Below are 26442 nucleotides of genomic sequence, written 5' to 3'. Positions count from 1 at the left end.
GCCTGTTTTTGGTTTTCAATTGTGAGCCAATCACTTAATTTCCCTGTTTGTTTGCTCATTACAAAAGGAGGTCATCTTAGTCTCCCTCCTTGTAGGTCATGTGAAGTAGAAACTATTTAACAATATATGGGTTCCCTTCCTGTAAAGATCCCCCCGTTACCCAGCTTCAATGGCTGTGGAACTGAGTGTCTTCGGGGGGAGGGGTGTAGACTAATACGACTCTTTATTAATTACATCGTTTCTAGGACGCTGACAGCCTTCTTGCCCTCCCTGCGTGTGGGGCCATTTCACACAGCGAATCGCTAACAATCAAAGGCGAAAGCGCTCACAAGTAAGGGCACAAGTGTGAAAACGTGCAGGCCTGAGTGGACCACGAGAAGGTCACCTGTTTCTGGTGTGAGAGCTGAGATCGTTGCTCCGTGCCACCTGAGCCAGAGGGAGCGGATCAGGCTGCCGAGGCCGCTCCCGGGCTGTGCACCCTATGAAGGACTGGACGGGGTTTTCTAGCACGCCCTCCGCTGGGGTCTGTCTGCCGGTCCCTTGCGATGGAATTCAGGTGTGCGTGTGGGGCAGGGCAGCGTAGAAGCGGCGTCTGCTGTGTCCTCAGCTGGGCACCTCAGCAGTGGGGTGAAGTGTGAGTAGCTGTGAATGAAATGAAAGTGGTCTCCAAGGCGGCTGCCCCAAGTGCCCCTGGGAACGGATGGCCCTTGGGTGGGAGGGGAGCAGTGATTCCAACAGTTAAGGGTTGAACAGATACGAGGAAGCCTCCTTTCTCAGCCCTTCCTCGGCCTCTGGCCCTAACGCCTGCCCCAGGCGCCTCATCTGGGCCACAGCCCCGTGCAGCGCAAAAAGCTCCACCTGCCGATTGCTTGCCCAGGGCTCGGCCGCGCCGCCAGGGGGCGCTGGTCACAGTGCAGGTGCTGGTCACAGAGCAGATGCAGGTGAGCCCGTTTGCTTGAGGAAATCCATGGCACTTGAAATCAGTGTCTTGCAAGATGGGTGCTTTCGTCCAATTCACACAAAGGTACCTCAGAGGCTCGCTGGGGCCGTGAGGCAATAGACACATCATCGCTGGGCCACCTGTCCTGGGTGGGGGAGGCAGCTGGACAGACCTGAGCGGAGCAAGGGCAACGGGCCAGGTCCGGGAGGTCCCCGGTGGAAAGCTCGCCGCGCCTCGCAACAGGCAAAGCCGGGGGAGCGGGGCCTGGCCCCTGGCACGTGGCTGGCCTTGCAGTTCAGACCCGACCGTTCCTCCCTGAAGATAACGCCAGGCCTCAGGACCAGCTGCACTGACTAAGGACCCTGCCGCGGCGCCGGCCAGTCAGCGGAGACCGCGGCTGAGAGGACACACCTGGAGAGCCGATGCACGTCCCATTGAGATCCTGCCCTGGGACACCCCTAAGCTCGCCACCCCTCCCTCTGGGGAGCATGCCTGCACCTCTCCCTCCCCCTTCCTTCCCCCACAGACAGCTCCTCCTAAACTCTCAGGGTCCCCAGGAGACTTGCAGCTGGGGGCGGGGGCAGCGGGCCCCAGTCTCAGCCCCGGACGCTGTCTCCAAGGCCTGCTTCTCCCCGACGTCCCAGTGAGCCAGGGCGGCCCCGCTCAGGCCCCCGTTGTTCCTTTAGTGCTGCGCCCTCCTGCGCTCACTCTCCTGAGTGGGCTGTCGCCTTGGCCAACAAATTCCCGCTTTACTGCATTTGTCTCTTGACTGAAACCTTCCGGCCAGGAAGGCAGGGGCCGAGGTCTCGCCTTGCCCGCGACGTCGGTGGAAGGCCCCCCGCACCCCGGTGTGCATCCTTCTGCCGCCGCGTCCCTGGCGCACGACGGGCTTCAGAGGACACACGCACGAGTCTGCTACCCCTTGTCACATGGCTGTGCTGCCCCTGAATTAGAGAACCTCAGGGTCGCGTGCGGTCTTGGCCTTCGGTGACGGGCGGGTCTGTTTCTCCCACACAAGAAATGCTTCACTGTGCAGGTCAGGGGCAGCCCGGCCTTTCTTGTGTGAAGCTCCCAGGCGTGTGGGCGCACAGTGGGTCTGCCATGATGACCCGGTCCCGCCTCGTGGGGCGGACGCAGCCTACGGACGGGCTGCACCGGGCTCCGGCCCACGTTTATGTGCAGGTGCTGGCGTTTCAATGGCATAAACATTGAACCTTTTCCAACCATTTAACAATGGGAGAACTATTATTTTTAACTCCCGGGCCACATGGCAACAGGGCGCAGGCTGGGGGGCTCAGGGAGTGCGCTCTGTCACAGGGGGCCTGTAAGATGGCGTCTGTGAAACAGAGGATCAGCTAGGTGCTTCCTCACCGAAAAGGATTTACGGGGGGTCGGGGATGAGGGTAGTCCAGCCACGTGCGACAGGGCCGTGTGCACACCTGACAAGCGCGCCCCGCCCCAGGGGTACGCGTAGGGAGGGACGGAGTCCAGGGCGGGGGGCAGCCACAAGCTCCAAATTCGACTGTGAACGCAGAGTTTCCCCATAATAGGGTGCGAGCTCACCCTCCCCAGACCCCCCGGACCAGGTTTGTTTAAAGTCCCAGTCACTCTTCTTTTCTTTTAATTTTCTCAATTTATTTTTAGAGAGAAGGGACGTCAGGGAGAGAACACAGGTCAGCTGCTCTCGCTCCCCCAGCCAGGGACCGCCCCAGCGAGCCAGCCAGTCAGTCCTTATCACCTCCAAGGCCAGCGCGGTTTGATTATGCTCTCAGCTGGACGAGAAATGAAGTCCCAAGTTAGCATAGATAACAATCCCATTGCGTGGGCTTACTGTTTGGGAAGGTTTGGGAAATACTATAAAAAAGGAGTATCTTACTCAAAAACTCCCTGTCCTCTCTGCATCCTGTGTGACCAGCCAGCCCCACGCCAGCCAAGCTGTCGCTGAGTTAGGATGGTGGCGGGTCTGCGGCCACAGCACACCTGGGGGCTGGGCGCCGGGTCTGGAGGGAGTGTCAGCCCCTCCCCGGAGGCGGCTGACCTGTGTTCTCACACCTGGGGGCTGGTCCCGGGCTTGGGCTCCGAGTCTGCCACCAATTCACGCCGCTGCCTTCGGCTGGGAAGCGCCTTTGTGCGCCTGAACCCCAGCGACCTGCCGCCCAGGACACTCGCTCGGTTCCGTCCCCACCCCCGCTCAGCCTCACCCGAACCGGGCCCCAGCGGCAGCCGGCTCGCCCCGGACGCGCTGCACCCGCTTTGGTCACACGGTGGCGCGCGCGAGCTCGCTGCACTCCGCGCTGCGGACTCGCCCTCTCACCGAGCTGCCCTGCCCGCTTCCTGCCTCTGGCTCCGCCGGCGCCCTGCCCCCCGCCGCCCCGCCCCTCCCGCCGCGCACGGCCCGGCCCGGCCCGCTGCCCCAGCGCGAAGTTTCTTCCTGGCCCCCGCAGGTCCTCGCAGCGTCCAGCCCCTCACGCCTCCTCTAAACCTGCCCCAACTCAAGATGCGCCCAACAGATCAAGTAGAGGCCCCCCAAGGGTCCTCACCTGGGCAATCTTTGCTCTCTTGTCATCCGGGATGGCAGGATACACAGTGTTTGGCCAGAAAGTCGGCAGAGAGCCAATTCCTCACCAGCAGCACAGACCCCAAACAGACAGAGAGAGAGAGAGAGAGAGAGAGAGAGAGAGAGACTCCATCGACCCTTGCCAGAAGCTTCACCTGCCCAGTGTCTTCTTCCCATTGTCAGTTCAGGCTGCCAGGAGGGGCTTCTTTCTAAAGACTGTGCCCGTGTTTGTGATGGGGCGGGGGAGGGGGGCTGGTGAAGCTACACATTCATTTCCTCGGTGCTGAGTCAGCGGGTGAGCGGCACCTGCACCGGAAGGCTCGCTGCCCGGGGTCCTGCGGCGGTCCCCAGCCGAGTCTCGTTAGAGCCGCCAGCCCCTGCCTCGGTCAACCCCTGACACTCATCCCTTCGTTAAAGGAAGCGCTGAGGCAGCTTCTGAAAATCCTTTTATGCCTTGTATTTTTTTAAATCCTCACTTGAGAACACGCTTATTGATCCAAGAGAGAGCAGAGGGAGGGAGAGGGAGAGAAACATCAATCAGTTGCCCCTTACACGCTCCCCCACAGGGGATCAAACCAGCAACCCGGGCCTGTGCCCTGACCAGGAGTTGAACCCTCAACCTTCAGTTTTTGGGACGACGCTCCAACCAACTGGGCCAGACCAGCCAGGGCCCTCTTACACCTTTTCAAGGAACCAAGCGACACAGTAGACAGTTCTTGCTGAGTGACCATGAGGTCTGAGCAGCTCTGCTGGGGGTTATTTCAGAAACCAGAGCCTTATACTAATTTTTAAAATGTGAAAATATGCAGAAAATAGGCCAAATTAAGATGAGAAAGGGAAGAGATGAAAACCTCACACAGACTTTTAAAAAGTTAATCATACAGTTCTTTATTCATAGTTTGAAAAAAAACCACCTTAAATTACTAGAAAGTATGTACAGGATTAATCACATTGTAAGCGGAGAGGCTGAGTGTGACGGGGTGCCCAGTGTCCCTCGTCCTCGTCGGGGCGGGCTGGGCCACGTCTGCGACCTGCCCGCGTGTTAGGCGAACCACAAACAGAACATCAGGAGCGCCAAAGCCATTTTGCTAACAAATAATCGCATGTCTTTTTAGTGTTCAGGAGAAATCTTCGTTTTTCTTTGGAATCATCCTACAGAAGCACGTGATTAGAAACTTCTTAAAGAATAAGCTTGTTTCCCCCACGAGAACCCCTGGGCTCCTGGGGCACGGACGGCCCCCCGCGTGGTGGGACCTTGGGGTCCCGGGCTCCGAGTCCTGCGCCCTCAGGCCGGGGTGGCGGTGCCAGGTGCCGGGGACACCTCCTACTCCTCGGGGACCGATACGACAGACACAGAGTCCCAGGCATCCTCCCCGGGCGCGCGGTCGCGGTCCAGGGCCTCCAGGACGGGCTGAGCCGGGTCCTTCAGATACTGGAAAGGGGGGAAGCCGGCAGGTGGTTAGTCCACGGGTTCTGAGCACCAGCGCCGCAGCTGCAACTCCAGGCGGCCCCGCCCTAGTCTCCCCCACGTTTGACCTCCTACTCTGCCTGCCAACAAAACGATGTCTAAACCCCGAGCGCCACCTCACTGACAGCTCGGGCAAGGCCCAAGCCAGGTCACACTCGGAAGGCGAGACGGGCCATCGCCCTCGGGAAAGCAGGCTCCGCCCTGTGGCACCGGGTGCCGGTGTGCTGGTTTTTCTGTTCTGCTCAGCCGAGGAGGAAGCCTGGCCTCCCCTGAAGGGATGGGGCGGGGGTGGGAGGCGGCGGGAAGAGAGCAAGGGGAGGGCCAGCAGCCCCGGGCTCGGTGAGGGGCTCAGTGAGGGTCGGGAGGAGCTGGCGGAGCCCCCGCTGCACAGCGACACCTCTCAGCGCCCAACTGTCCCTTTGGCTCCGGCCTCTGCTTCAGGCTCAGGCTCAACCTCATGTCGCCCAGGATACGGCGAGCCCGGTGCCCGGCTGAGACATGGCGGGCCTGGAGCAGCTTACTGGGGCGCTCAGGATCTCGTGCGCCCTGGAAACTGGATTCGTTATTTTCATGTAACTTTAGTGGCCTGTGATGAACATTGTTCACCCTTTCCCAGGAAGGTGAACCAAAAGGCTTTGGGTTTTTGATTCAAAGCTTGCAGAGCCCATGAGCAGGGAGCGCGCTGGCGAGAGCAGCTCTGCTGGGGGCCCACGGTCTGATGCGGGGGGGGGGGGGGCGAGGCCGAGGCCCCGGGGGCTGTTATGTTGTGATGCTATTCCCAGGGGTGTCCTGGGGTTATTTTGGGTTTTGTGTGCGGTAAGAACACTTCACTTGAGTTCTACCCTCCTAACAAAAGTTGAAGTGCTCCGTGCGGCAGTAACCACAGCACCGGCAGGGCAGCGGCCTTCAGGGGCCCTCGGTGCGCCGCCCAGGCCGTGGCTGCCGCCGCGCATTCCCCTCTGCGTCTCCGTGAGCCTGTGCGCCTCAGGCCCTCCGGCAGGGGCATCGCTGGGCAGCATTTGCACGAGGCTTGCGTTGGGAACTTCGCACGGAGTTTGTACGATGCCCGGGCACTTAAAATGCCTCACAGCAGATGAAGGAAACACGTGACTATAGCTCTCTCCAGAAGCACTGCCGTCTTTGCAGACTAACTCCTACTCATTCTAGATATAACGGGGTAAGATTCTGTTTCCAACGGAGACATGGCAGTGTGACCCCAATTTTACTGAAGAATAACAGCCCCCCGAAGCACATATTTTTAGATACTCTTCTATTGGCTCATGCTAATCCTAACAAGGTCCCAGCTCTGTCCCCAGAGGGCCCAGCTGCCTCCCAGGGCCCAGGGGTGGGGCTGTGCAGAACCCACACTTTCCGCAGGACCCCCCCCCCCCCCGCCCCAGCTCTTCTTTCTCGAGGCCTTTACGGTGCGAGTACATCCACCGAGCCTGGGGGGCAGAGCCAGGGGCCCCGGCTCCGGGTGTGTTTGCTCCAGAAGAATCCTCAGGGCACTCTGTCTGCATTGAGGCTCATGCTCCCGACTTCCGTCCCCACCACCTCGGCAGTGCCAGTCAGGCCCCTGACAGGTGATCTCCAGAAAGCACAGGACCCACGTGCCGCCCGCCTCCAGGCCAGGTCACCATGGGACCAACCTTGCGCCATTAAAAACAGATTTTTAAACTGTGGCAGTGCCCTGGCTGGCGTGGCTCAGAGGATTGAATGCTGGCCTGTGAACCAAAGGTTTGCCAGTTCAATTCCCAGTCAGAGCACATGCCTGGGTTGTGGGCAGGTCCCCAGTAGGGGGCGCACAAGAAGGAACCACCCATAGACATTGCCCTCTCTCTTCCCCTCCTTTCCTCTCTCTCTGAAAATAAAGAAATAAAATATTTAAAAAATTGATCACCTTACCCCTCCGTACGTGTGCAGCTCAGCTGTGTAACGCAGGTGGCAAGTGTGGTGCCACCCTCTCCCTCTGTCACCAGAGCATCTTTCATTTTGCAAAACTGAGCTCGGCCCCCCCAAGACCCTAACTTCCGCTTCCCTGGAAACCACGGTCCCTCGCGGTCTGTGAACTTGACCACGACCGCATAGTGCTTGTCCCTTTGTGTCCGGGGTCTGTCACTAGGCACAGGGCCCTCAAGGCTCATCCATGTGGCCACCTGTGTTAGAACCTTGTTCTTTTCGAAGGCTCAGCCACACCCCACTGTGCGAGCCTCTCACACTGTCTACCCGTGTGCATCTGCCGATGGCTGTGGGGCGGTGCAGGGCGGCTGCCGCCTTCCGGCTGCTGTGCCCCTGGGTGCACAGAGGGCCCCGCCCTGCCCGCAGCGGCCCCCCCTCCTGGGCGTGCACTCACCTCTCTTATTTGCACTGGGATGCCTGGCGGAGAGTGGAACCAGTACTTGATCAGGCCCCTGTACCTCAGGATCAGGAAGAGACAGGCCCCTGCCAGCCCTATCAGGGACAGGAAGGTCCCCAAGGCGATCAGGACGACTTGCTGGAGCTTGGTGGACGCTAAAGAGATGACATAAAAGTGAGCAACAGGGCCAGCCCGCCTGTGACGCAAACATCAGGCGACTGTTCTTCAGCCAACGGCTTAAAAGAGCACTCAGACTCGGGTGTCCCTGCCCCGTGCGCTCAGCTCGCTGCTCGGAAGGCGGCCCCGGAATGACGCCAGGCCAGGGACGCCGGCACGGCTCATGGAGCCACGGAGCTGCCTTCCCACCCGTCCCTCGGTCTCCCTTCCTCTCGGCCTTGCCCTGACGAGCATGTCCCAACATCACTATTGTTGGGGCGCTCTACCCCCAGCTCAGAAAGGACACAAGACGACAGAACTCACCGTTCGCTGTTGTTTCGAGACAGGATGTGTCGCTGGGAAGCCCGGGCTCAGAGGTCAGTGTGGAACTCCAATCCAGCTTGGCCCGGGCTTGGACACAGTACACTCGTAAAGGCTTTAAATCCCTCAGCTCAATCAAGGTGTTCTCGAAGGGGCCTTTAACCTACAGGGAAAGCACCAGCAGAGGACGTGTGGGGATGGTTGGTCAGCCACTGCCCTCCTCTCACCGGTTCCTCCACTTCGCGGCGAACACAGCAAGCGAAGACCCAGGCGAGGCTGTTTCATGGAGTCCCTGGCCTGCAGCGGGCATGTTTCTACGTGACCGCGGACAAGCAGTACAAAGACAGACGCCGCTGCATTCAGGGTGGCCTGGGGCCACGGGGACCTCTGAGCACCCATTGAGAATCCACTGCAGCAACGGAGGGCCAAAGCCACAATTTCTAGGATGAAATGTTCCCCTTTAAAATGACCATTTTGGCCTGGCTGGTGCGGCTCCGTGGATGGAGTGTCGGCCTGTAAACCAAAGGGTCACTGGTTTGATTCCCAGTCAAGGCACCTGCCTGGGTTGTGGGCCAGGTCCCCAGCAGGGGGCGCAAAAGAGGCAACCACACATGGATATTTTTCTCCCTCCCCCTCTCTAAAAATAAATAAATAACCTTAAGAAGGAAATAAAGCGAACATTTTGTAGTTCGTGGTTAATCAAGATACTTTGAGTCTCCTCTCTGCCCTGCCCCACCTTCAGGCCTCGTCCCCACACCTGGCTGCTCCTTCTCATCCTGGACAAAGTTCATTGCCACAGGGAAAGGAGAAAAAGATGTACCATGTTATGGCAATGCTGGGCTTCTTATACGGGACTGCTTTCTTGTTTTCAGAGACAAAAGAATACTACGTAGCCATCTGACATAGTGGCGTAACCCACGCTGGGTCACTAGCCTGGGAGCTGGCTGCCTGGGTCGCCCTTCCTCCCTGTGTGCAAAGGGCACGCCCTTTGGGAAGCTTTGCCTCCCTGGCGATTTCAGACGGTCACAAAGCCACAACGAGAAGGGGCAGATACAAAGGGCATGGGAGGCAAACGGCGGGTCGGAAGAGCGGGGCCCAGGCTGCCGTCCACTCTGCTTTGCTGTCAGCCGCTGACCCTGGGCGAGCACAGAGGCTGAACGGGGCGCCTAAGGCGCCTGCCCCGCGCGGACACAAGGGAAGCACTCGTTACTATTATAACAATGGTGCTGACGTTGGAACGCGGGAACCCTGACGCCCACACGGACAGTGGCCCCTCAGGAAAGGCGGCGTGGAGAGCACCAGGCCCTGGAGGCGACGGGGGGCCGTCATTGTGTCCCTGCGCAACGCAGGGCTGGCCAGGCCCTGGGATCTGACCCCTCTGTCCGCCTCGTCACCTGCCCCTTCTCCCTGGAATGCTCTCTGTCCTTCCAGTGGACTTTTCGCCTGTGCCCTTGGGCCCTTTCTGCGAACTGTTCAAACCAGCGGGCTGCATACAGTTAAAGCTTGCAGGCTGTAGTGGCGGGTTCCTTGCTGTAGAAACTGACCCACCAGAAACTCCTGCCACCTCCCGAGTGTGGCAAAAGCACCATGCGCAGTGTGCCCGCGAGGTCTGGGCCCCCCCTAGCGGGAACAGTGTGACATCAGACAGAGGGGCTGCTCCGACGGACTGGCGAGTGAGGAGCGATGGGGGCTGAAGAGGCGGGTGAGAGCCGGCTCAGCCCCGACCGGCGCGGCTCGGCAGGCTGGGCATCGTCGCTCAACGCGGAAGGTCGCCATCCGGGGCCGATGGAGGTTTCTCCCTCACATCACTGTTTCTCTCCCTCTCTTTCTCCCGCCCTTCCCCTCTCTCTGGAAAGTAAGTTTTAAAAACTGGCTCAGGTCTCAGACTCTGAGGTGACACGGGGTAGCCTGTTCTCCTTGTCCACTTTACAGTCTACTTTCTTTTGCTGTATCAGAAACTCTAAGAAAAAATGATCAAAATTTTTCAAAATGCTCTTACCTGTTGGGGTCCTTCCTTTTCCCAGTAATGGACGTAATACAAAAACTTGGTCGCGGAGAGCTGGTGGATGTCAAAGGGAGGGGACAAGCTGATGGTAAGAGAGCCTTTTCCCGGGGTCACCCGGATGTTTCCTGGAGGCCCGATGGTCACTGGAATGGAATTACAAACAAAAACAAAAATATGTAAATATACATACACACCTATTGTATACAAACACACAACAGACGCTACATATGCACACACATTACACTGTATCCCATATAACGTGTGCGTGTACTGCCCCCTTTCTCTGCGGCGTGCACACGAGCACACACAGATTTGTGCAGGCAGGGAGGTTGCACTTAGGCACACAAGACCACCTGCAGCCCATGCACGCCGGGGGAGGCTGTGGGGCCGGGGCGGGCGGCCCCCACGGCGTCTCAGAGCGGGGCTCCCTGGTCTCCTGGGAGGCAGCTCGGCAGCGAGGCGCCGAGACCCACGTCGGGCAGGTACCGGGGCCTCTGTGGCCTCAAGGCCAAGCCTTCCTCAAGGAGCCTTCCAGAGCAGTTTCCAGAGGGCACGCCCAGGTACAGGAGTCGCTGTGCTCGGCAAAGCCCAGGCTTCCAGCCAGGGTTTCAGGTTGGCCCAGTCAAAGTGCAGCTTCCCGGTCAGGGGCCCCGCCAGCCGTGGGCGATGCTGCCATGATCAGGTTCCTAGAGACACGGTGCCAGAAGGTGAACCAGGGGTGGCGCTCGCACGTGGGGGCAGGGAGAGAGTGCGTGAGCCCTGACCGACCATGTGCATTTTGGTGTACGATCTCTATACAGAAGAACAGAAGCGGTGCTCACAGACCTTTAAACACGTGTCTCCCAGTCACTGTGGCACGGGGACTGACAGACGTTACCCCCCGAAGTCTATTTGTTAAGGCTTTCCGTGCGATTCCCAGGCCAGCCAAGCGCGGTGATTCCTGTGCTATAAATGAGAGGCGGCCCGTACCGAACAAGCACTTAGATTGTATTACCGACCGGAGCGACTCAAGCTGAAGTCCAGGCTGCTCCCCCAGCGCGGAGAGGCCTGCTTGTGCGCCCGGTGCACACGCAGACGGCCTGCTGCTGCGAACAGCTGTTGGGTCTGTGACAGCGAACACGCTCTGCTTCCACGCTCCCCCCGGGTGAGGGTCAGGCAGGTGGTCTGGCTACCTGCTCTCTGTGCCACAGCAACCAGTCCCTATGGGCTCACACCTGTATCTTCAAGGACATCTGTCTGGGTGGAGGAGCTAAGCCAGGTGGAGACAGGGCAGGGCGGGTGAGCGGACTAGCTGTGGGGAGAGCTCGACCGGAAGCCTCGGGCACGCGTGCCCATGTGTCCTTTTCCACGGCGGAGCCTGGGACCCACGGGCTGCCGCCTCCGCAGGGCTCCGCCGCCAGGCTCCTCGTGACTCACCTGTGGGAGTGCCCCGGGGGCCGGAGCTCAGGGCCACTAACCACTTAATTGCTGTGACAAAGGTGCCAAACACCCGCCCTTCTGACCGGGGCCCTGGGTCTGGAATCTGAGACGGACCGATAAGCGAATTGCTGTCCGATAAGCGAATTGCTGACCGATAAGCGAATTGCTGTCTCCAGGCGGGGGCCGGGCCCTGGGTGGGGGCGGGCGGAAATAGGGGGACGACCTGCCTTCTCTCCGCACCGAAGGCTCGGAGGGACGGGCCGCTGACAGCGGCTTCCAGGCCCTGAGCGACGGCGACAAGCCAGGCAGCTGGTGCTCCGACGTGTGTCCCAGGGGCGGAGGCTGAGCCCAGGGTGACAGCGAGCACGGGCCAGAGCTGGGGGCTGAACGCAGGTCCGCGCGAGGCCGTCCCTGGCCGTCCCGTCGTCTCATCCTTCCACCCTCAAGGCCTGGGCCACCCATCGCCACGCTGGTCACGCATCCCAACTCCAGCACAAGTGGGGACGGCAGCGACGGGACGGGGCGACACCACGTCCACAGAGGGCAGCGAACGGCAGCCCCACCGGCCACTCACCTGGGCTATCGCTGCCCAGCTCAGGCTGCGAGGGCAGAGCCGCTGGCGCGGGACCAAGGACTTTCGCGTCAGACCCCGCTTCTGCGACCTCCGCTTTCTCCCGGCAGCGGCTGCTCACCGCCCTTACTCTTTTTTTGGACACTTTACAGCTCACACGTGTGCTGCTCTCTACTCCAGGACAAACGACTCGTCCCCAGAAGGGGCTCGGCCAGCGGAGACCCATGCCTGCGCCCTCCATCGCTGCGTCACCTCCCGCCACCAGCGATTCTGTTCTGAGCAGCCCAGCACAGGAAGTCTCAGGCAGAGGAGGCCGAGGGAAGGTCGCAACACAGGTCCTGTGCTCCTCAACAAAGACCGCCATACATAGCTGCTGTCCCTAAACACTCTGGCAGGTATCTCTAAGCAACAAGACCCCCTTCAAAAAACACAGACAAAATGCCATTACAAAACACCTGAAATAAATGAACAACAATGGCAGAACGTATCATCGAATATCTAGACAGCGCCCTGGCCAGTGCGGCTCAGTTGGCTGGAGCATCGTCCCATAACCAAAGACTTGCAGGTTCGATTCCTGGTCAGGGCACAGGCCTGGGTTGCAGGTTTGATCCCCTGGGTCTGGGTGTGGGGGCTCCCGGTCCAGGTGTGTGTGGGAGGCAACCAATCCATGCTTCCCTCTCACACTGATGTTTCTCTCTCTCCCTCCTCTCTTAAAGCAATGAAAACAGGTCTTTGGGTGAGGATTAAAAACAACCTGGACGTGATCACGTTTCCCCAACTGCCTTCTATTGTGCTTGCTTACACCTGGGTCTCAGGAAGTTCTGAACCTTGCGTCTGCATGAACCACAGAGGCTGAGGAAACAGCGGGCAGTGACCCCCCGGGAGAACGAATCATTGGGGTGGAGGGGGCACCTGCGCAAGTGGGATCCAACAAGCTCTCCTGCCCCCTCGCTGTCGGGGAGCACGCTTTTCACGCAATCATTCAACAAGCATTGTTGAACATCTGCTCTGCGCCAGGCACCGTGCAAGGCTAGGTTACACACTTTCTTGAACATAAAAGAAGTTGTGCCACAACGGCCCACCCGCTAGCGTGCCCTCTAGGGCGGCGGCCGGCCAGAGCCAATTGCGGCTTTGCAGGCCCGGCGGCCAGGAGGCCCCTACTCCGCTGTGGTCGGGGGGCGGCAGGAGATGGCGCGGCGGCTGCGTTCCACTGAAACTTAACCCATGAAGCAGGCTGGTGCGTTGGAGTGGCCGCCGGCTGCGGCCCACCCGCCTCTGGTCTAGGCAAACCACGCTCCCTGAGCACTGCCCCCGTGGCCAGCCGGGGGGGGGGGGGGTGACCACGCCCCCGGCTGCTGGCTGGCCATCGCGGGGCGGGGCGGGGCGGGGCGGGGCGGGGCGGGGCGGGGCGGAGCAGCGTGGGGCCGGGGGCGGGGAGGCCTGGCCCGGCGGCCCGGCCCTGCGCCCCAGCTCTTACCGTTCTGGTAGTGCTGGAACCAGGGCGCCACCACCCACGGGGAGGTGCGCTCTTGCAGTTCTGCTCGGACGCGTAAGGAGACGTTGAAGTGCAGCTGGAATCCCCGGGAGAGGTTGGTTGAGGTGAAGTTACACCTCGTGGCGGGGATCCTCGAGCAATTCACCCCGAGGGAGGGCGGCGAGATGTCGAGCCAGTTGCTGCTGTCGGGGCTGGAATGAGAAAAAGGGTTTCACTTCCCAGGATTCTCTTTTCCTCGGCGTGTGACAGTCCCCTCTGAGCGGCTCTGTTCTAGGTGGCTGCGCTCAGACCTGGGTCACACCCCTGCGATTCACCCACCAGAAGCGCAGATTCGGCGGCTTTCAGCATAGTCAACAGCGGTACAGTGTTCTCCACAGTCCATTTCAGAAGGTTTTTATCACCCCCCCGCCCCCGGAGAACCTTTGTTCTCATTAGTGGTTACTCCCCATTCCCCCCCAAACCCCCAAGCCTCAGGCGGCCATCAGTCTACTTCCTGTCTCTACAGATTCGCCTGTTCTGGATGTTTCATATAAATGGGATCACATACTATCTGATCTTTCATGATTAGCTCCTTTCACTTAGTATGTTACACTTGGCATGTTTCAAGCATCATACATGTTGCAGCATGTAGCAGTATTTCATCCCTTCTAGTGGCTAAATAATATCCCATTGTAGGAATACAGCACATCATGTTTATCCACTCACTTGTTGATAGACACGTGGGTTGTTTTCACTTGTTTACATTGGGCTGGCCAAAAAGTCCGTGTGGTGTTTTTCCATAAAATAAAAGACACATTTTTCATTCTCATCAATAGTTTTATAGATTTGGATAATTTGAGTATGCTGGCTATCTCCCGCATGGTATAATGTCGACTATTCTCAATTAATGTTTTGATTTGATTGCTGTCAACTTTAACTGGTCTACGTGACACGGAGCATCATCCAGCGAGAAATCTCTAGCATGAAACTTTGCAAACCACTTTTGACACATTTAATCCGTCACAGCACCTCCTCCATATACTGCACAACTCTTTTTTGCATTTCAGTTGCGTTTTTACCTTTCTTGAAATAATAAAGCATAATATGCTGAAAGTGTTGTGTATTTTCTTCCATCTTCAATATTAAAATGGCTATGCAAATATTCACTAATTTTGATGTTTTTTCTAATGCACGCTGCTGTGACCACTGTCACAATACAATCTAACAAAATTGTTTCAAATGAAGTTAAAGGCAACTAAGTGCTACTAGAGCCACGGTGTGGAAAAAAACCAAACGAACTGTTTGGCCGACCCGATAACTATACTAATGCTTTACCGAAGTCCCACAAGCATCAGAATGAAATTATTTAATGTAACTACAATGTCCAAAGCATGTAAAAGTGTCTAATACAAAACCAAAAGCAAAGCCCTCTTTTGTCATCAATTCTGCAGTTGGAAACGAAAGCCTCATCAGCCCGTTTCTGTTTTGCATGGCCTGGTAACTTTTCCAAACAGGGACATGCACATTCGTTCCTCCCTTTGTTTCCGTTCCCAACCTCTAGCCTGAAAAAAATTACCTACAAAATGCTTTCCGAAAAGAAAACCAAGTGATACAAGTTAGTCTGTGATAGGAAACCCAAAAACTCTTTTACAGATATTTCTGATATTTCCAGGCCCTCAGGCCAGGCTCGCTGCGGTCAAGGCGCGGGTTGGGGGGGGGGTGCCCGGACTTGGCCTCACTGGCCTCCGGGCGCACGCTAGCGTGCGCTGTCTGCCGGGGGCCGGGTCGGGCCAGCTCCCCTGTGCCCTGGGCAGGGGCGCAAAGCCCAGCTCTGCTGGGGGGGGGGGGGGGGGGGGGGCGGGGCTGGGTTTAAAGCTCTGCTGTCACCACACTGAAAGTCTTAGTGACGTTTGAACAGTTTCAACACAGTTTCACTTGCCATTGGGCTCTGCAAGTGACGCTGTTGGCCTCATGGCCCATTTTATCAGAGATGATCATGTGGGTAACACAGGTAATTACTATGACTCAGAGATAATCCCTAAGCCCCAGCTTAGATCTATTTTTATTAAGCAAACACTGTTACAATGGGCATTTCAAGAAGAAAAAGAAATCACCTGGGATCCCACTCCTCTAACAACGTCTTTTTCCCCACATTTGCTCCCTATTTTTGACCATAGGTTCATTCCGACGTTTACGTAGTTGCAACTGCTGCCAGGTGACACCATTCTGCTTTTCAGTGACTGCCTGACGTTCAGCTACAAGTTCACATGACACGATCGGGCACTTTTCTGCTAACGGACATGAATACACACTTTGATGTCTCTCTTCGTGAACGCTGTTTTTCATTTCCCCACGATGGCGGTGGTGAGTGGGGGTGGGGGGTGCTGGGTGATGGGGGAGATGACGGGGGGCCGGGGGCGGCAGTGGCTGCATTATCTGCTTCGGGCTGTAGCACGAATGTTTCCGTGACCCATCCGTACAGGAGGGTCCCTAACAGGGCCAGGTGCTTCACCCTCCGCCAGCTGTGTTCTCATGGATGCCAGGCATCGTCCCGTCTTGCAGTTTGTTTACTTAGCAACATAAAATGCCACAGCCCTCAGTGCTAACTTACTGAATGAGTAAGCAAATAACCACCAAGGACCCAGAGGTTGCCTTTCTATTTTCTGAAGCAACGAGAGAATGAACTTTGGCCGAACTAGGCAGCTGCATGGTTGGACAGCAGAGTTCTCTGATGCCTTTGGGTGCGCCTGGCATTGTGAAATCTCTGTCCTTGGAGATTTTAAAAGCCCCAAAACAATGATGGTTCCCTGAAATTGCTTAGAGACCTGCCAAGAGGCAGGTCTGTGCAGCGGGCCTCGGTGCGCGCCCCGCCTGGCCCCCGGCCCCCCCACTCCCAGGCCGGCGCCCACAGCAGCATCCACTCACTATTTGTACTGCACCCGGTACAGCACAGGCCTCTCGTCGCTGCCCACGGACACCGGCTCCCAGCTCAGAGCCTGCTCGGCATTGTACAGGTGGATCTTCGGGTTTCGAGGGGCAGGCAGCTGGGAAGGAGCGTCTTGAGAGGGACCTAGGTTAAGAGAAGGGGGAAGGGGTGGGAGAGAGAAAGTTAGGGGCAAAGAAGACAAATCAGTCACAACACACGGAGATGCGTGCCGCCACTGGCCAGCTCTGCCGTGTCAAAGCAAAGCGCTGGCCGTCGCCACCGGATCGTCCCCTGACCTGCACGCCCCCCCCGCCCCACCTGGGCCCAAGGACGGCACGCTGGTCGGCATGGGTCGTCCGCGGGAGGCGGGGGCGGCGCTGCCTTCCACCCGCAGGCCCCAGCTCCGCCAGCTGGCCCTGGGGTCCGAGGCCAGCTGGCCCGGGACACCTGTTCCGCTGCGAGTGCACACGCATGACGGGGCAGGCGCCTTAACAGGCAGTGCGTCCTTCAGGAGTAAAGGATCAACAAACAACGTCATGCTCCACAGGCCGTGGCGCTGATTACACCAGTGGCCATGTGCACTGCACCAGCCCTGGGCTCTGCACCAAGGCAGCAAGTGGTAAACCGCCGACAGGCACACGTACGCACACGCACGCACACACTCCAGGCCAGCGTGCAGAGCCCGAGGCGCCTGGGGGGGGCGAGGCCCCTCCTCAGGGCTTCATCGGAGCAGCTCTGTGTCTCAGGGATCGCCAGCATCACACGCACGGAGCCCCCTCCCCCGGTCTCGGGCCACCCCAGCCCAGGCCACCTGCGTTCCCCCAGGCGTCCCGGGTGGCTCTGACACACGTGGACAGTGGAGGATCACAAATAGCAGGACGCCACGGGGAACCCTTGAAGGCAGAATCCTCTTCTCAGGGGCAGGGGGGACCCACGCCCTCCCCTGGGCAGGCGCCGCGCAGGGTGGGCCCAGAGCCTGCTGGCTCGGAGCCCCCCCCTCTGGCAAGGAAGCTCCCCAAGGTGAGAATTCCTGTGAGATACAAAGATTTAGGAGAAGCGCCAGGGAGTGGGAAGGAGAGTCTGTGAGACGCTGTGCCAGGGTCCAGGGCAGGAAATCCCAAGTCCACGTTCTCAGTAAACGTGTCCAGGACTGCAGAAGGGCGGGCCAGGGCCGCCACCTCCCCTCTGGCAGGCGCGCCCCCGAGTCTGGGGGCGCCATCTCCACGGCTACAAGCGTGGGCTGGCCTTCACTCCAGATTCCTCTGGAACCAGTGGCACTTGTGCCAGTTCACGCCGGGCCTCCTGAAAGCCAGAGGGCTGCTCCAGGGGCGGGCGCATTGGCTCACTGAAGCCCCCCACCCCGTCCCCACTGGGCTGAGCCTGGAGTCCTGCTTCCAGGGATAGCTGCAGGGCCTGGGGTGGCGGTGGGTGTCCATTGGGGAACCTCAGAGATCCCCTTTGACTTCCTCTGTCAGTTTCCCACTGACATTGCGACACATCGCCACCCACGTCCTGCACTTTGCCTTTGGAGGTCATGGAAAGGGGCCAGGCGAAGGGGCGGCCAGCTCCCCGCCCTCCCGGGGCCTCGACGGCAGAAAGGTGCCACGCCCCTTGCAGCTCCCAGGCGCTGCTCTCAGACTCCGGCCTGTGTCCCTGCCCCGGCCGCGCGCTGCCACCTCGCTGGCTCTGGCTCTCCTGCCTCCCTGTCCCATCTTCCAGGGACCCTTGCGAGTATACCGGACCCACGGGGCCCAGCCATCCGGGGCCACGCCCCTATCCCCGGGTCCTTCAATGGATCAAATCGGCAAAGTCCCACTGGCCACAGGAAGTAACAGCCCCAGGCTCCGTGGCTTAGGCGGGACGTCTCCGAGGACCAGCACTCGGATGCTGCCCTTCTGTCTCCGTCACAGGGCCAGTCAGCAGGGACCCCCTCTCTCTCTCTCCTGGCACCCTTTCCTCTCTAGACATTAGGCCGAGACAGGAAGCCCCGAGGGGCCCGGGGACGGTGCCGGCCGCGTGCCCAGGGGAGCCCTCCTCCTCCTCACTTTCATCCTTGCAGAGGCAGCAGGGGCCGTGGTTTTACTCTGCAGTTGAGTTTCTTGGAATCCCCTTCTCGCCACATTCAGGGAAGGCGCAGGCTGGCGTTTCCAGTGAATAGCCGAGGGCTGTTGCTCACCGGCAACTGCCGCCTGCCGCTGCCCCGGGGCCTCTCGGCGGCCTGACCTCCCACAGTCTCGCCTCCGACAGCCTCGCTCCTTTGATTATGGCCCCTCGTCTCTGGGAAATGCTGGACAGACACACTCCCACATCGCCTGTCCCTTCATCTGGAACCTTCTTTCCAGTCATGCCACGCTCTCCTCCTCACTCCCTCCAGGTGTCTGCTCAGTGCCACCTCATCGGAGCTGCGTTCTGCGTACGACGCCCGGGCCGGGGTCCCGTCCCTGCTCTGTTAGCGCGTGGTGGTCAGGAGCAGGGGTTCCGGAGCCAGACTGCCTGTGTTCACGGCCACACGCTCTCCCGGGGGCTCGGACGGGCTCTTCAGCCTCTTTGTGCCTTGCGTGTCTCACCTCTAAAGTGGGGGTGGTGGCGGCACAGGCGTCGAAGGGCAGGGACAGGGTCTGGACGGGCTGCAGGGTGCCCACGGTGTGCCTGCCGCGACCATGGCACACGGCCAGGAGGCCGGGACCCAGGGGCTGTTTGGTCCCATGTCTGAGGAGCAGTGCCCGACCCCCTTCGAGGTCACGCAGCCGGCTCCTGCGACCTCGGCTCACACCCACCCACTCAAACCCGCACGCAGCCCGGCCGGACTTCCCCTGCTTTTACCTGGCCCCCCTTTGCTCTGGCCCCGGGGGCGGGGCAGGCAGCCCAGGCCATGGGTGTATCTGCGTCGCTCTCGAGGTCCATACTTAGGGCCGGAGCGCCTCTGTCCACAGCGGGAAGAGGGCAGGGTTGACAGACACAGGGTTTCAGCTGGGGAACCCGGATCCTGTCACCCGCACCGCCCACGCCACGGCACCCTGCTGACATGGCTCCTGAGCCACGGTGTCTGCAGCCACAGTGATGGGCTGCCATCTCGCCCGCGGTGGCAGCGAGGGCCAAATGCAAGACCTCAAATGGGAGGCAAACCAGACGCAGCTGCCTCGCGCAGGCTCTCAGGTGGGGCTACTTCAGATGTCCTGATGAATGGCTGCCTCCGCAGGTGGCCCGCAGCAGCCTGGTGCCCAGACCCTGCCTTTGGTGGCCACCAGCTGGGCACCCGGTCCTGTGCCGAGCACTGTATTCAATGGTCTGACCCTGTTGAAGGTGGAATAGGGGCCCCCGCAGACGCCTGTGCCCTGTGATATGTTGGGCAGGCAGAAAGCAGGCCGATGATTGTAACATTCTTTGACTTAATAAGCTATTGTAGCTGTTATATTTAAATGCTATTGTATTTATTGCAATACCTAGGAGTCACCGCCTGCTTTTGCCCACCCCGTAGACTCAGCTCGTGGCAAAGGGGAGTCAGTAAACTTGGGCTCCCACTCGGAAGAGCTCAGCACAGGGAGGGTGGCTGGGAACACCGGGCAGGCCCAATGTCTTCGCGCGGCTGTTTCTCTAGAAGCCGGAAAAGGCAAGGAGGTAAGTCTGCCTGGAGACCCCCAGAAGGAGCGCGCCCGCCGGTCGCAGCCCAGCGAGGCCTGTGCCGGCTTCTGGTGTCCAGGACTGCGAGAGAGGGAGCCTGCGCTGTTTTAAGGCACGCAGCTGGCGGCCATATGTTACAGCAACAACAGGGAACAAATCCAGTCCCCCCAGGTGGACGCCAAGGTGCTGACGACGCCCCAGCTCCCACGGGGGGAACCACGGCCCTCAGCAGGCGCGCTGAGCCCCGCGCCGCCGTCCTGCGCTGTAGTCGGAGGGGCAGTGGCTCCCCGCCCCCCCGCCCCCCGTCAACGGTAGCCGAGGTGTCAGGCGCGCCCCCCACACCTCACAACCACAGCTCCTTCCGCGCCCCCATCGCCGCCCCGCCCGCCTGCGCCGCCCCGCCCTGGCTCCAGGCGTGGGAGCCTTGGGCAGATTTAAGAACAGGCTGCCCGGGTCTCGGTTTAGCACAGCAGAGTTTCACACAAGACACACACTGGTAATAAAATAAAGTACAATTATCACTAAAACTAATCATTTCATCTTAACATTCAAAGACCCTTTAAGATCTTGACATCAATGGGTCATTAGGACGAATACCAACTGTGATGAAGACCAATGAGTCCGCCCCTCGCCCCCTGCAGGTGAGAAGTTAAAAAAAACATCCCCTGGGTCTTTCCAGCCGCAAGAGAAAGCAAAAACAGGAGCTGGGACGCCTGGCGTGAGAGGCCGGCCCTGCCAGTAAGCACACAGCCGGCGCGGCGTGCGGCCTGCTGCGGGGTGAGGAGCCCCGGGCCCTGGAGCTGGGCCCGGGCCGCTTCCCCTGGGCCTCCGAGGGCGGTACGGTGGAGCAAGGGTGACTGGTGGTGTCCCCAGCGCACCCGATGCAGGGCAGGTCCGCACCAAGGCCCTGGGCAAGGGCAGCGGGGCCCACGGGCGGCCACTGCAAGGGCAGGACGGGCCCCCTTGGCGCTGCCCCTGGGCCGCAGGGGGCAGGCAAGCTGCTGCCGAGGAGGAAGAGGTTTTCAACAAAACCTATCACAGACACTCAGAAGTATGGCGACAGGAAAAAGAAGGCCACAGTCAGCTGTGTCCCTGAGGGGCAGTGCCCACGGGGCCAGCTTCTTGCACGCGGCCCCAAGACCAGGCCGGGGTGGCCGCGCATGCGCACACGACCGTGTGCGGGGCCCGGGGCTGGCTGCTTGCTGAGGATGACCAAGGCCCTCCTGTCCTAGCTCCCATAACAAAGGTGTTGATTCTTAAAAACAAACAAAAACAAAGTCCCTGAATCCTCAGCCATAACCAGGAAGCTGCCCTCATCAGCAAATACTGGACAGCAGCTCATTTACGCAGACTGTGTTTTGCTTCCAAAAACAAGGACGGTTTGGTTTGTTTCTCTGGGAGGAAACGGCGGCTGCTGTCTACTTCGAAAGAGCGGGTGAAGAAATTAAGAAAGCTGAGGTGCGTCTGTAAGCCCCCTGCACCTCGGCGGACCTAGGAGCGCGGCCCCGTAAACGGTGGTTATTACTGTCACTTGGCATTTGCCCCGAACATCCCAGCGACGTAGTAGTTTCAAGGGTTGACGTGACAGACCAGGGGAGCTACTCGATGTCAACTCCTCTGCAGCGGCTTTTCTGTTGTGGGGGATTTACTGTCTTTCTCAGTGGATTCGAAGCACCTTAGAGGGACCGCACACCCACGTCGGCCAATCACAGCAACAGCCCTCCGTGGCCCGAGCGCAGACCCAATCCACCGGAGAAGCCAGCAGCCGCCGCGCCCGCTGCAAGCAGGAGCCGGGACCCTCCCGGGGTTACCGGAGAGTCGGCGGACGCCACGGCCGAGCATCACCCCAAGGGTCACTACACGCTGGTCAAGGCCGACACCTAACAGACCCCTCAAACAGCTCTCAGGGGGAGCTAGTATAAGTCTCCGTTTTTTTTAAAAATACTTTTCTTTTTTCTTTGACCACAAAAACCACCTCACGATTGCTGAAGGACACTTGTAAATTATGGAAAACGGTGGACATTTTTTTCTACTACCCATTTACTATGTAATTATTGTTACCCTTTTCACCTTGTGCTTTGACTAACAAAGAGTTTCTTTTCAAAGTAGCCCAGGTTTTAAACTGTTTAGTATGAGAAAATTTCACACGGCCACAAAAATGAAGGTTAATATAAGGAGGCGCTGCTTTTCAAAGGAGCTGCGGTGAGGAGGCCGCTCATTTCCAGCCGGCGCCCGGCCCCGAGCGTTGGCAGGACCCGATGGAAGTCAAGCCCGTGAAAGACGTGAGTGTGCCTTGTGCGTGTGGCAATGACGGACGGAAGTTTCTAAACCCTTCCCTCGACCTCCAGGCTCAGGGGACAGGCACAGAGCACCTCCAGGACAGCGCCAGGCAGCAGGTGCTCTAGTGTAAAGTGCCAGCACCTCCTTGCCCGCCGCCCAGCATGGGCACCTACCAACATTTTGCCCATCCCCAAATCTCACCCGGGCACGAGGCCCAGGGAGGGCTCGCACCTTGCCTCTCAGAACCTGAGGCTGGGGGGGAGGGATCCACCCGCTCCCCACCACTCCCAGGAAAGCCAGGAGCCCGACCTGCTAGGGAGGGCCCCTCTCATCAAGGAGCTTGGAATTTATGGGCCTTGGCAAGGGGTGCTGGTCGAAGAAACGAGGCTGAATAACTTCAAATGGGAGGAAACCTCCCGGTTCTTGAGACGTTGTGCTACCGTCTATGACACCGGTGTCTCGGCCGGGAAGAACCCAGCAAACACACACACACACACACAATGTTCTCCCACCTACACCTGTCACTCTTCCTTTCTTTTCTACCAATCGTTTATATTGGCTCCTAAGTATGGTGGGTTAGTGTCAAGGGTAAGAAGACGCTGACAGAGCCTGGGTGAGGGGCTGTCTGGGTCGGGGGCAGAGCTGGGACGAAGGCTGGTTCAGCGGCTCCGCCCAGCAACGGGGGTCCGGGTAGCTCTGGGTCTCCTCCCATCGACCTGATCCGGGAAAACTGGATTTCACCCCCGCGGTCCAACACGCCCGGCCGCGGTGAGGCAGCGCCCGGTCCCAGGGCACGGCCTGCAGCTGGCGGCCCCGGCACCAACCGGCAAGGCAGGCGGCCGGTCTCGCCTCTACTCGGGCCCCGGGGAACACGCCGCGCGGCCGGCAGGGGCGGCCCTGCCCCGGCCCCGGGTTCGGTCCTTCCTTTGTTCATTTGCAGAAGCTGGGGGGCGGCGCGGAGGCCGGGACGCCGGGAGGGGCGGCAGCGCCCTGCGGCTCCACGGGGTTCGCCCGCCGCTTGCCCGGAGACTGCCCGGAATTCCCCGCCGCCACCGCACCCTCGCCCGCTGCGGCGACACCTCCGTGCGGCCTGGGGGACCAAGGCCCCGCTTACCTGCCGTGGGAGCCGCGGCGCCGAGACGGAGCAGCAGCCACAGCAGCGGCAGCGGCGACAGCCGCATGGCCGAGCTCTCGGCGCGGAGCCGCGAAGGCTCAGGGCGCGCCCGGCCCCGGCGCGGTCCGCGGAGCGGCTACCGTCGCCGCCGTGGCGGCGCCGCCTGCGCAGGGATCGGGACCCGCCCCTTCCCTCACGCGCCCCGCCCCGCCCTCGCGCGGGACTTCCCTCCGCGCCGGGTTCGGCTCCGTCGGCCCCGAGCCGCCAGTGCGGCCCCGGCTGGGGGCTTGCGGCGCCGCGGGCCTGGCGCGGAGGGAGCCCACCGGACTGCCGTCTGCGGGCACTGGCGACCCTCCGGGAGAGACCCCGCGACACCCGAGGCCTGGGATCGACCCCGATCCCTAGCGGCTGCGCCCCCCTGCGAGGACGCTTGCCTTCAGTTCAAACGTCTGCTTTCTTAACAGCCTGTAAAGTACACAGGAAGCTTGGAACCCTTTTTTGAAACCAGGTTTTAAGGGTTTATAATTTAAAAGGTCTGGATGAAGGAAGGGACCTCCTGGGGGCACACTGCGGCGGGAGAGCGGGACGCCCCGCGTTGCGCCACGGCCTGTGGGCGCGGCCCCCGCCGGCCGCGGGCGGCGAGCGCACGAGGAAGTGCCCGCGCGGCGGCAGTGCGGCGGCGAGGCCCACCCTCCGGGCCGAGCCTGCGCCCTTGCTCCTCGGCTGCCGCCCAGAGGATCGCGGTCTGCCCCGTTTCCCCACATGGGCCATAAGCCCGCTCAGCTCCGAAGCAAACTGGCGACGGGACTGGCAGAAGGGGAGACCAGAGTTAAAGAACGGGGGGACCCCGAACCCCAGCCGGGCTAGCTGGCAAGGGCGTGTTTGGCAACGCAAAGCTTTGCTTTGGGACCTCTCGCCTTTTATTTCCCTTTGCAGAACTCATTTGAAATTGGCCACCGTTGTGAAAATGTGTGAGGAAATATCTAGGAGTATTAGCATGATGCTTTGAGTGAGTTTTTCAGGAGAGAGAGACGTGTTTGCACGAAAGTGAGAAAGGCAGATATAAGTCAGAATCCTGCAAAAATGATGCGTGGGAAATGGTCGCAGGAAACACTGCAGGAAGTAGGCAGCCGGAAGGTGAAGGGTAACAGTTCTCTTTTTCAGACTTTATAATCAAGAAACAAATATATCTTGTTGAAGAAAAGGACAAATGTGCATTTGTCTCCGCCCGGGCCAGGCTTCAGGGGCCAAGAGGAGCCTGTGGTCCTAGAGGGGGTGGTGCTCCCCCCCCCCCCCCCCCCCCCGCCCCCCGCCCTGCCCCCTGCCCCCACCATGGCTGCTTGTTTCTCCCCCCAGGCTCTCCTTTCGAGGCTCTGCTGGCAGGTAGGCGGCCTCAGGTGCCCCCACCGAAGTCCTGGCCCGGCACTAAGGGAGCACACCCACCCTGCTATTTGGATGGGCAGCCCACTGTCACCTCAAAGACGTAGTGTCCCCAGAGCAGCTCACCATGGAAACGCCAGTCCTCGGTGGCTGGCATTTCTACTTCCCGCCCTCCCGGCTGCAAGGCATTTGCAGTCATGGACAGAGGACCGACGCCGGAGAGCCTTGCCCTGGTGGGGACCGGCCAGCCCTGTGGGTATTTCTTGGGAAAGTGGTCGGCCTGGCTTTCACTTCCCCAGCTCCGCGGGGAGTCCCAACCCTCCTGCGTGCAGGGGACAGCTGGTTGCGAACCCTGCCCGGCATCACGCACCCCGCAGGTTGCACGTCGCCTCTAAGTGGGTCCCGTCTGCAGCTTGTCTCTCCGGAAGGCAGGGTCACTTTGAGGCCACCGGCAGCGGCAACCCGGGCCCCCTCGCAGGGCCTCTCCCATGGCCTCGGGGGGGCCGCTGGTGCTGGGCGCACGGTCCTGTGAAATCTGCCCAGTAAGCGATGTTCGCCCCCGCGGTCAGGTCCTCGGTCCCCTTCCTCACCACTTCCCCTTTAACGTGCTCACGGGGGCAGGGTTGCTGTGGCCATGCCATTTCTTTGAGAAATGTCTTGACATTAAATGTCAACAAGCGATGAAGTTAAAAGAAACGTCTAAACGATCCATAATAGGAAACAGCCCTTCCTTGGTGCTGCCTACGCAGGTGGCTGCTGCCTTTCCCTTTGACGCCACGGCTGCCCTCAGGCCCCCCGTGAGACCGAGATTGTCAAACAGGGGACCAAGAGGTCCCTCTGGCACCGGTCCGGCCCATGTGTCAGAATTGAGTGGCTCGGCGCAAACCCAGGGGCCCTGACAAGGGGGGCGTGGGACAGCCAAGGGCTGGAGCCGGGGGCCCGCACGTGGTGTGGGAGCGAGAGGGGAGCGATCCCGCGCTGCCTGGGGTTCTCGGAGGTCGCTGGTCCCCGCGACAGGGAGCTTGAAGCGCAGCCGATGTGCACCAAACCTTATTGTGCTGAGATAGCTCACAATGTCCCCTCTGAACCGCAAAGCCCCTATGGACAGAGCAGCCCAGCGGGCCACCGGGGCCACCGATCCCAATGCCAGGCTGCGCGGCGCAGAGAACAAATGGACAGCTTGTGTGCGCATCGTATTTGTTAGCAAAACCTTAAAATTCCACCCCCCAAAATGATAAGAAGCATTTTGGTCAGTCCTTCTAAAGGAAAGACTGAATTAAGTTTCTATCGAGCATTTACAAAAGGTTGTCATATATAGAGGTGAAGATTAGGGCCAAAAATGCAGGTAAACGAATATGATGAGAAAGGTATGTCAGGCAATGAGCTGATAGAAATACATTTCTGAATTTTGCAATGTTAGTGGTATTCAGCAGCTTTAAAAAATTTGTACCTTGTGACTTAGTTCCTCATTCTAAATACACACTTTGGTATCTCATTTTATTTTTTTAGTTGCGTATTTTTTCCCCCAAAAGGGCTCTCACAAAGTACGGAATAAACACCAGCCTTACACACCCTGGGCCACCCCATCCCTTTCCTCTAATTCACTGCCTTCCAACCTGCTGGTCATCTCTAAAGATTGTCCTCTCGCGCGGGGTCGAGCGCACTCGCCTCCCCTCCCTCTGGGGCGGACGGGGCAGAGAGAAGCCAACACCGGGTCGGGCGGGGCTGCGCCTGCGTGTGTTGTTCCCGCACTCCTACAGTTGCGGGGCCGCGCTGTGACTCCCATTTCTCAGGTGAGGAGACTGAGCCTCAGAGCATTAAGTAACTTGCCCGGCGGTGACTTTGTGTTGTGTC

At 59.6% G+C, this 26442-nt stretch overlaps 1 protein-coding gene across 1 annotated transcript; it reads right to left on the bottom strand.

Annotated features, from left to right (window-relative positions):
* Positions 1 to 4412: 4412 nt before the first annotated feature.
* Positions 4413 to 23376, bottom strand: IFNGR2 (interferon gamma receptor 2). Its single transcript, XM_054575982.1, has 7 exons — positions 23209 to 23376; positions 16193 to 16337; positions 13271 to 13479; positions 9798 to 9946; positions 7802 to 7961; positions 7319 to 7476; positions 4413 to 4929 (listed from the first exon to the last, which is right to left on the bottom strand). Exons 1-7 carry the CDS (start codon positions 23273 to 23275, stop codon positions 4822 to 4824), a joined length of 996 nt encoding a protein of 331 aa, XP_054431957.1. The 5' UTR covers positions 23276 to 23376; the 3' UTR covers positions 4413 to 4821.
* Positions 23377 to 26442: the final 3066 nt, after the last annotated feature.

This window comes from Pteronotus mesoamericanus, unplaced genomic scaffold (genome assembly GCF_021234165.1).
Source record: "Pteronotus mesoamericanus isolate MK-2021 breed Mesoamerican mustached bat unplaced genomic scaffold, CSHL_Meso_final contig_116, whole genome shotgun sequence".
Lineage (NCBI taxonomy): Eukaryota > Metazoa > Chordata > Mammalia > Chiroptera > Mormoopidae > Pteronotus > Pteronotus mesoamericanus.
This window is presented reverse-complemented; position numbering and strand designations above follow the sequence as displayed.

What these genes read in the sequence shown, in the direction of transcription:
- IFNGR2 (XM_054575982.1), bottom strand. Translation starts at nt 23,275, where the DNA reads ATGCGGCTGTCGCCGCTGCCGCTGCTGTGGCTGCTGCTCCGTCTCGGC. An exon ending in CGCCGCGGCTCCCACGGCAG is followed by an intron (nt 16,338 to 23,208) that starts GTAAGCGGGGCC and finishes CTCTTAACCTAG; the next exon opens with GTCCCTCTCAAGACGCTCCT. An exon ending in AAAAGGAAGGACCCCAACAG is followed by an intron (nt 7,962 to 9,797) that starts GTAAGAGCATTT and finishes CTTTCCCTGTAG; the next exon opens with GTTAAAGGCCCCTTCGAGAA.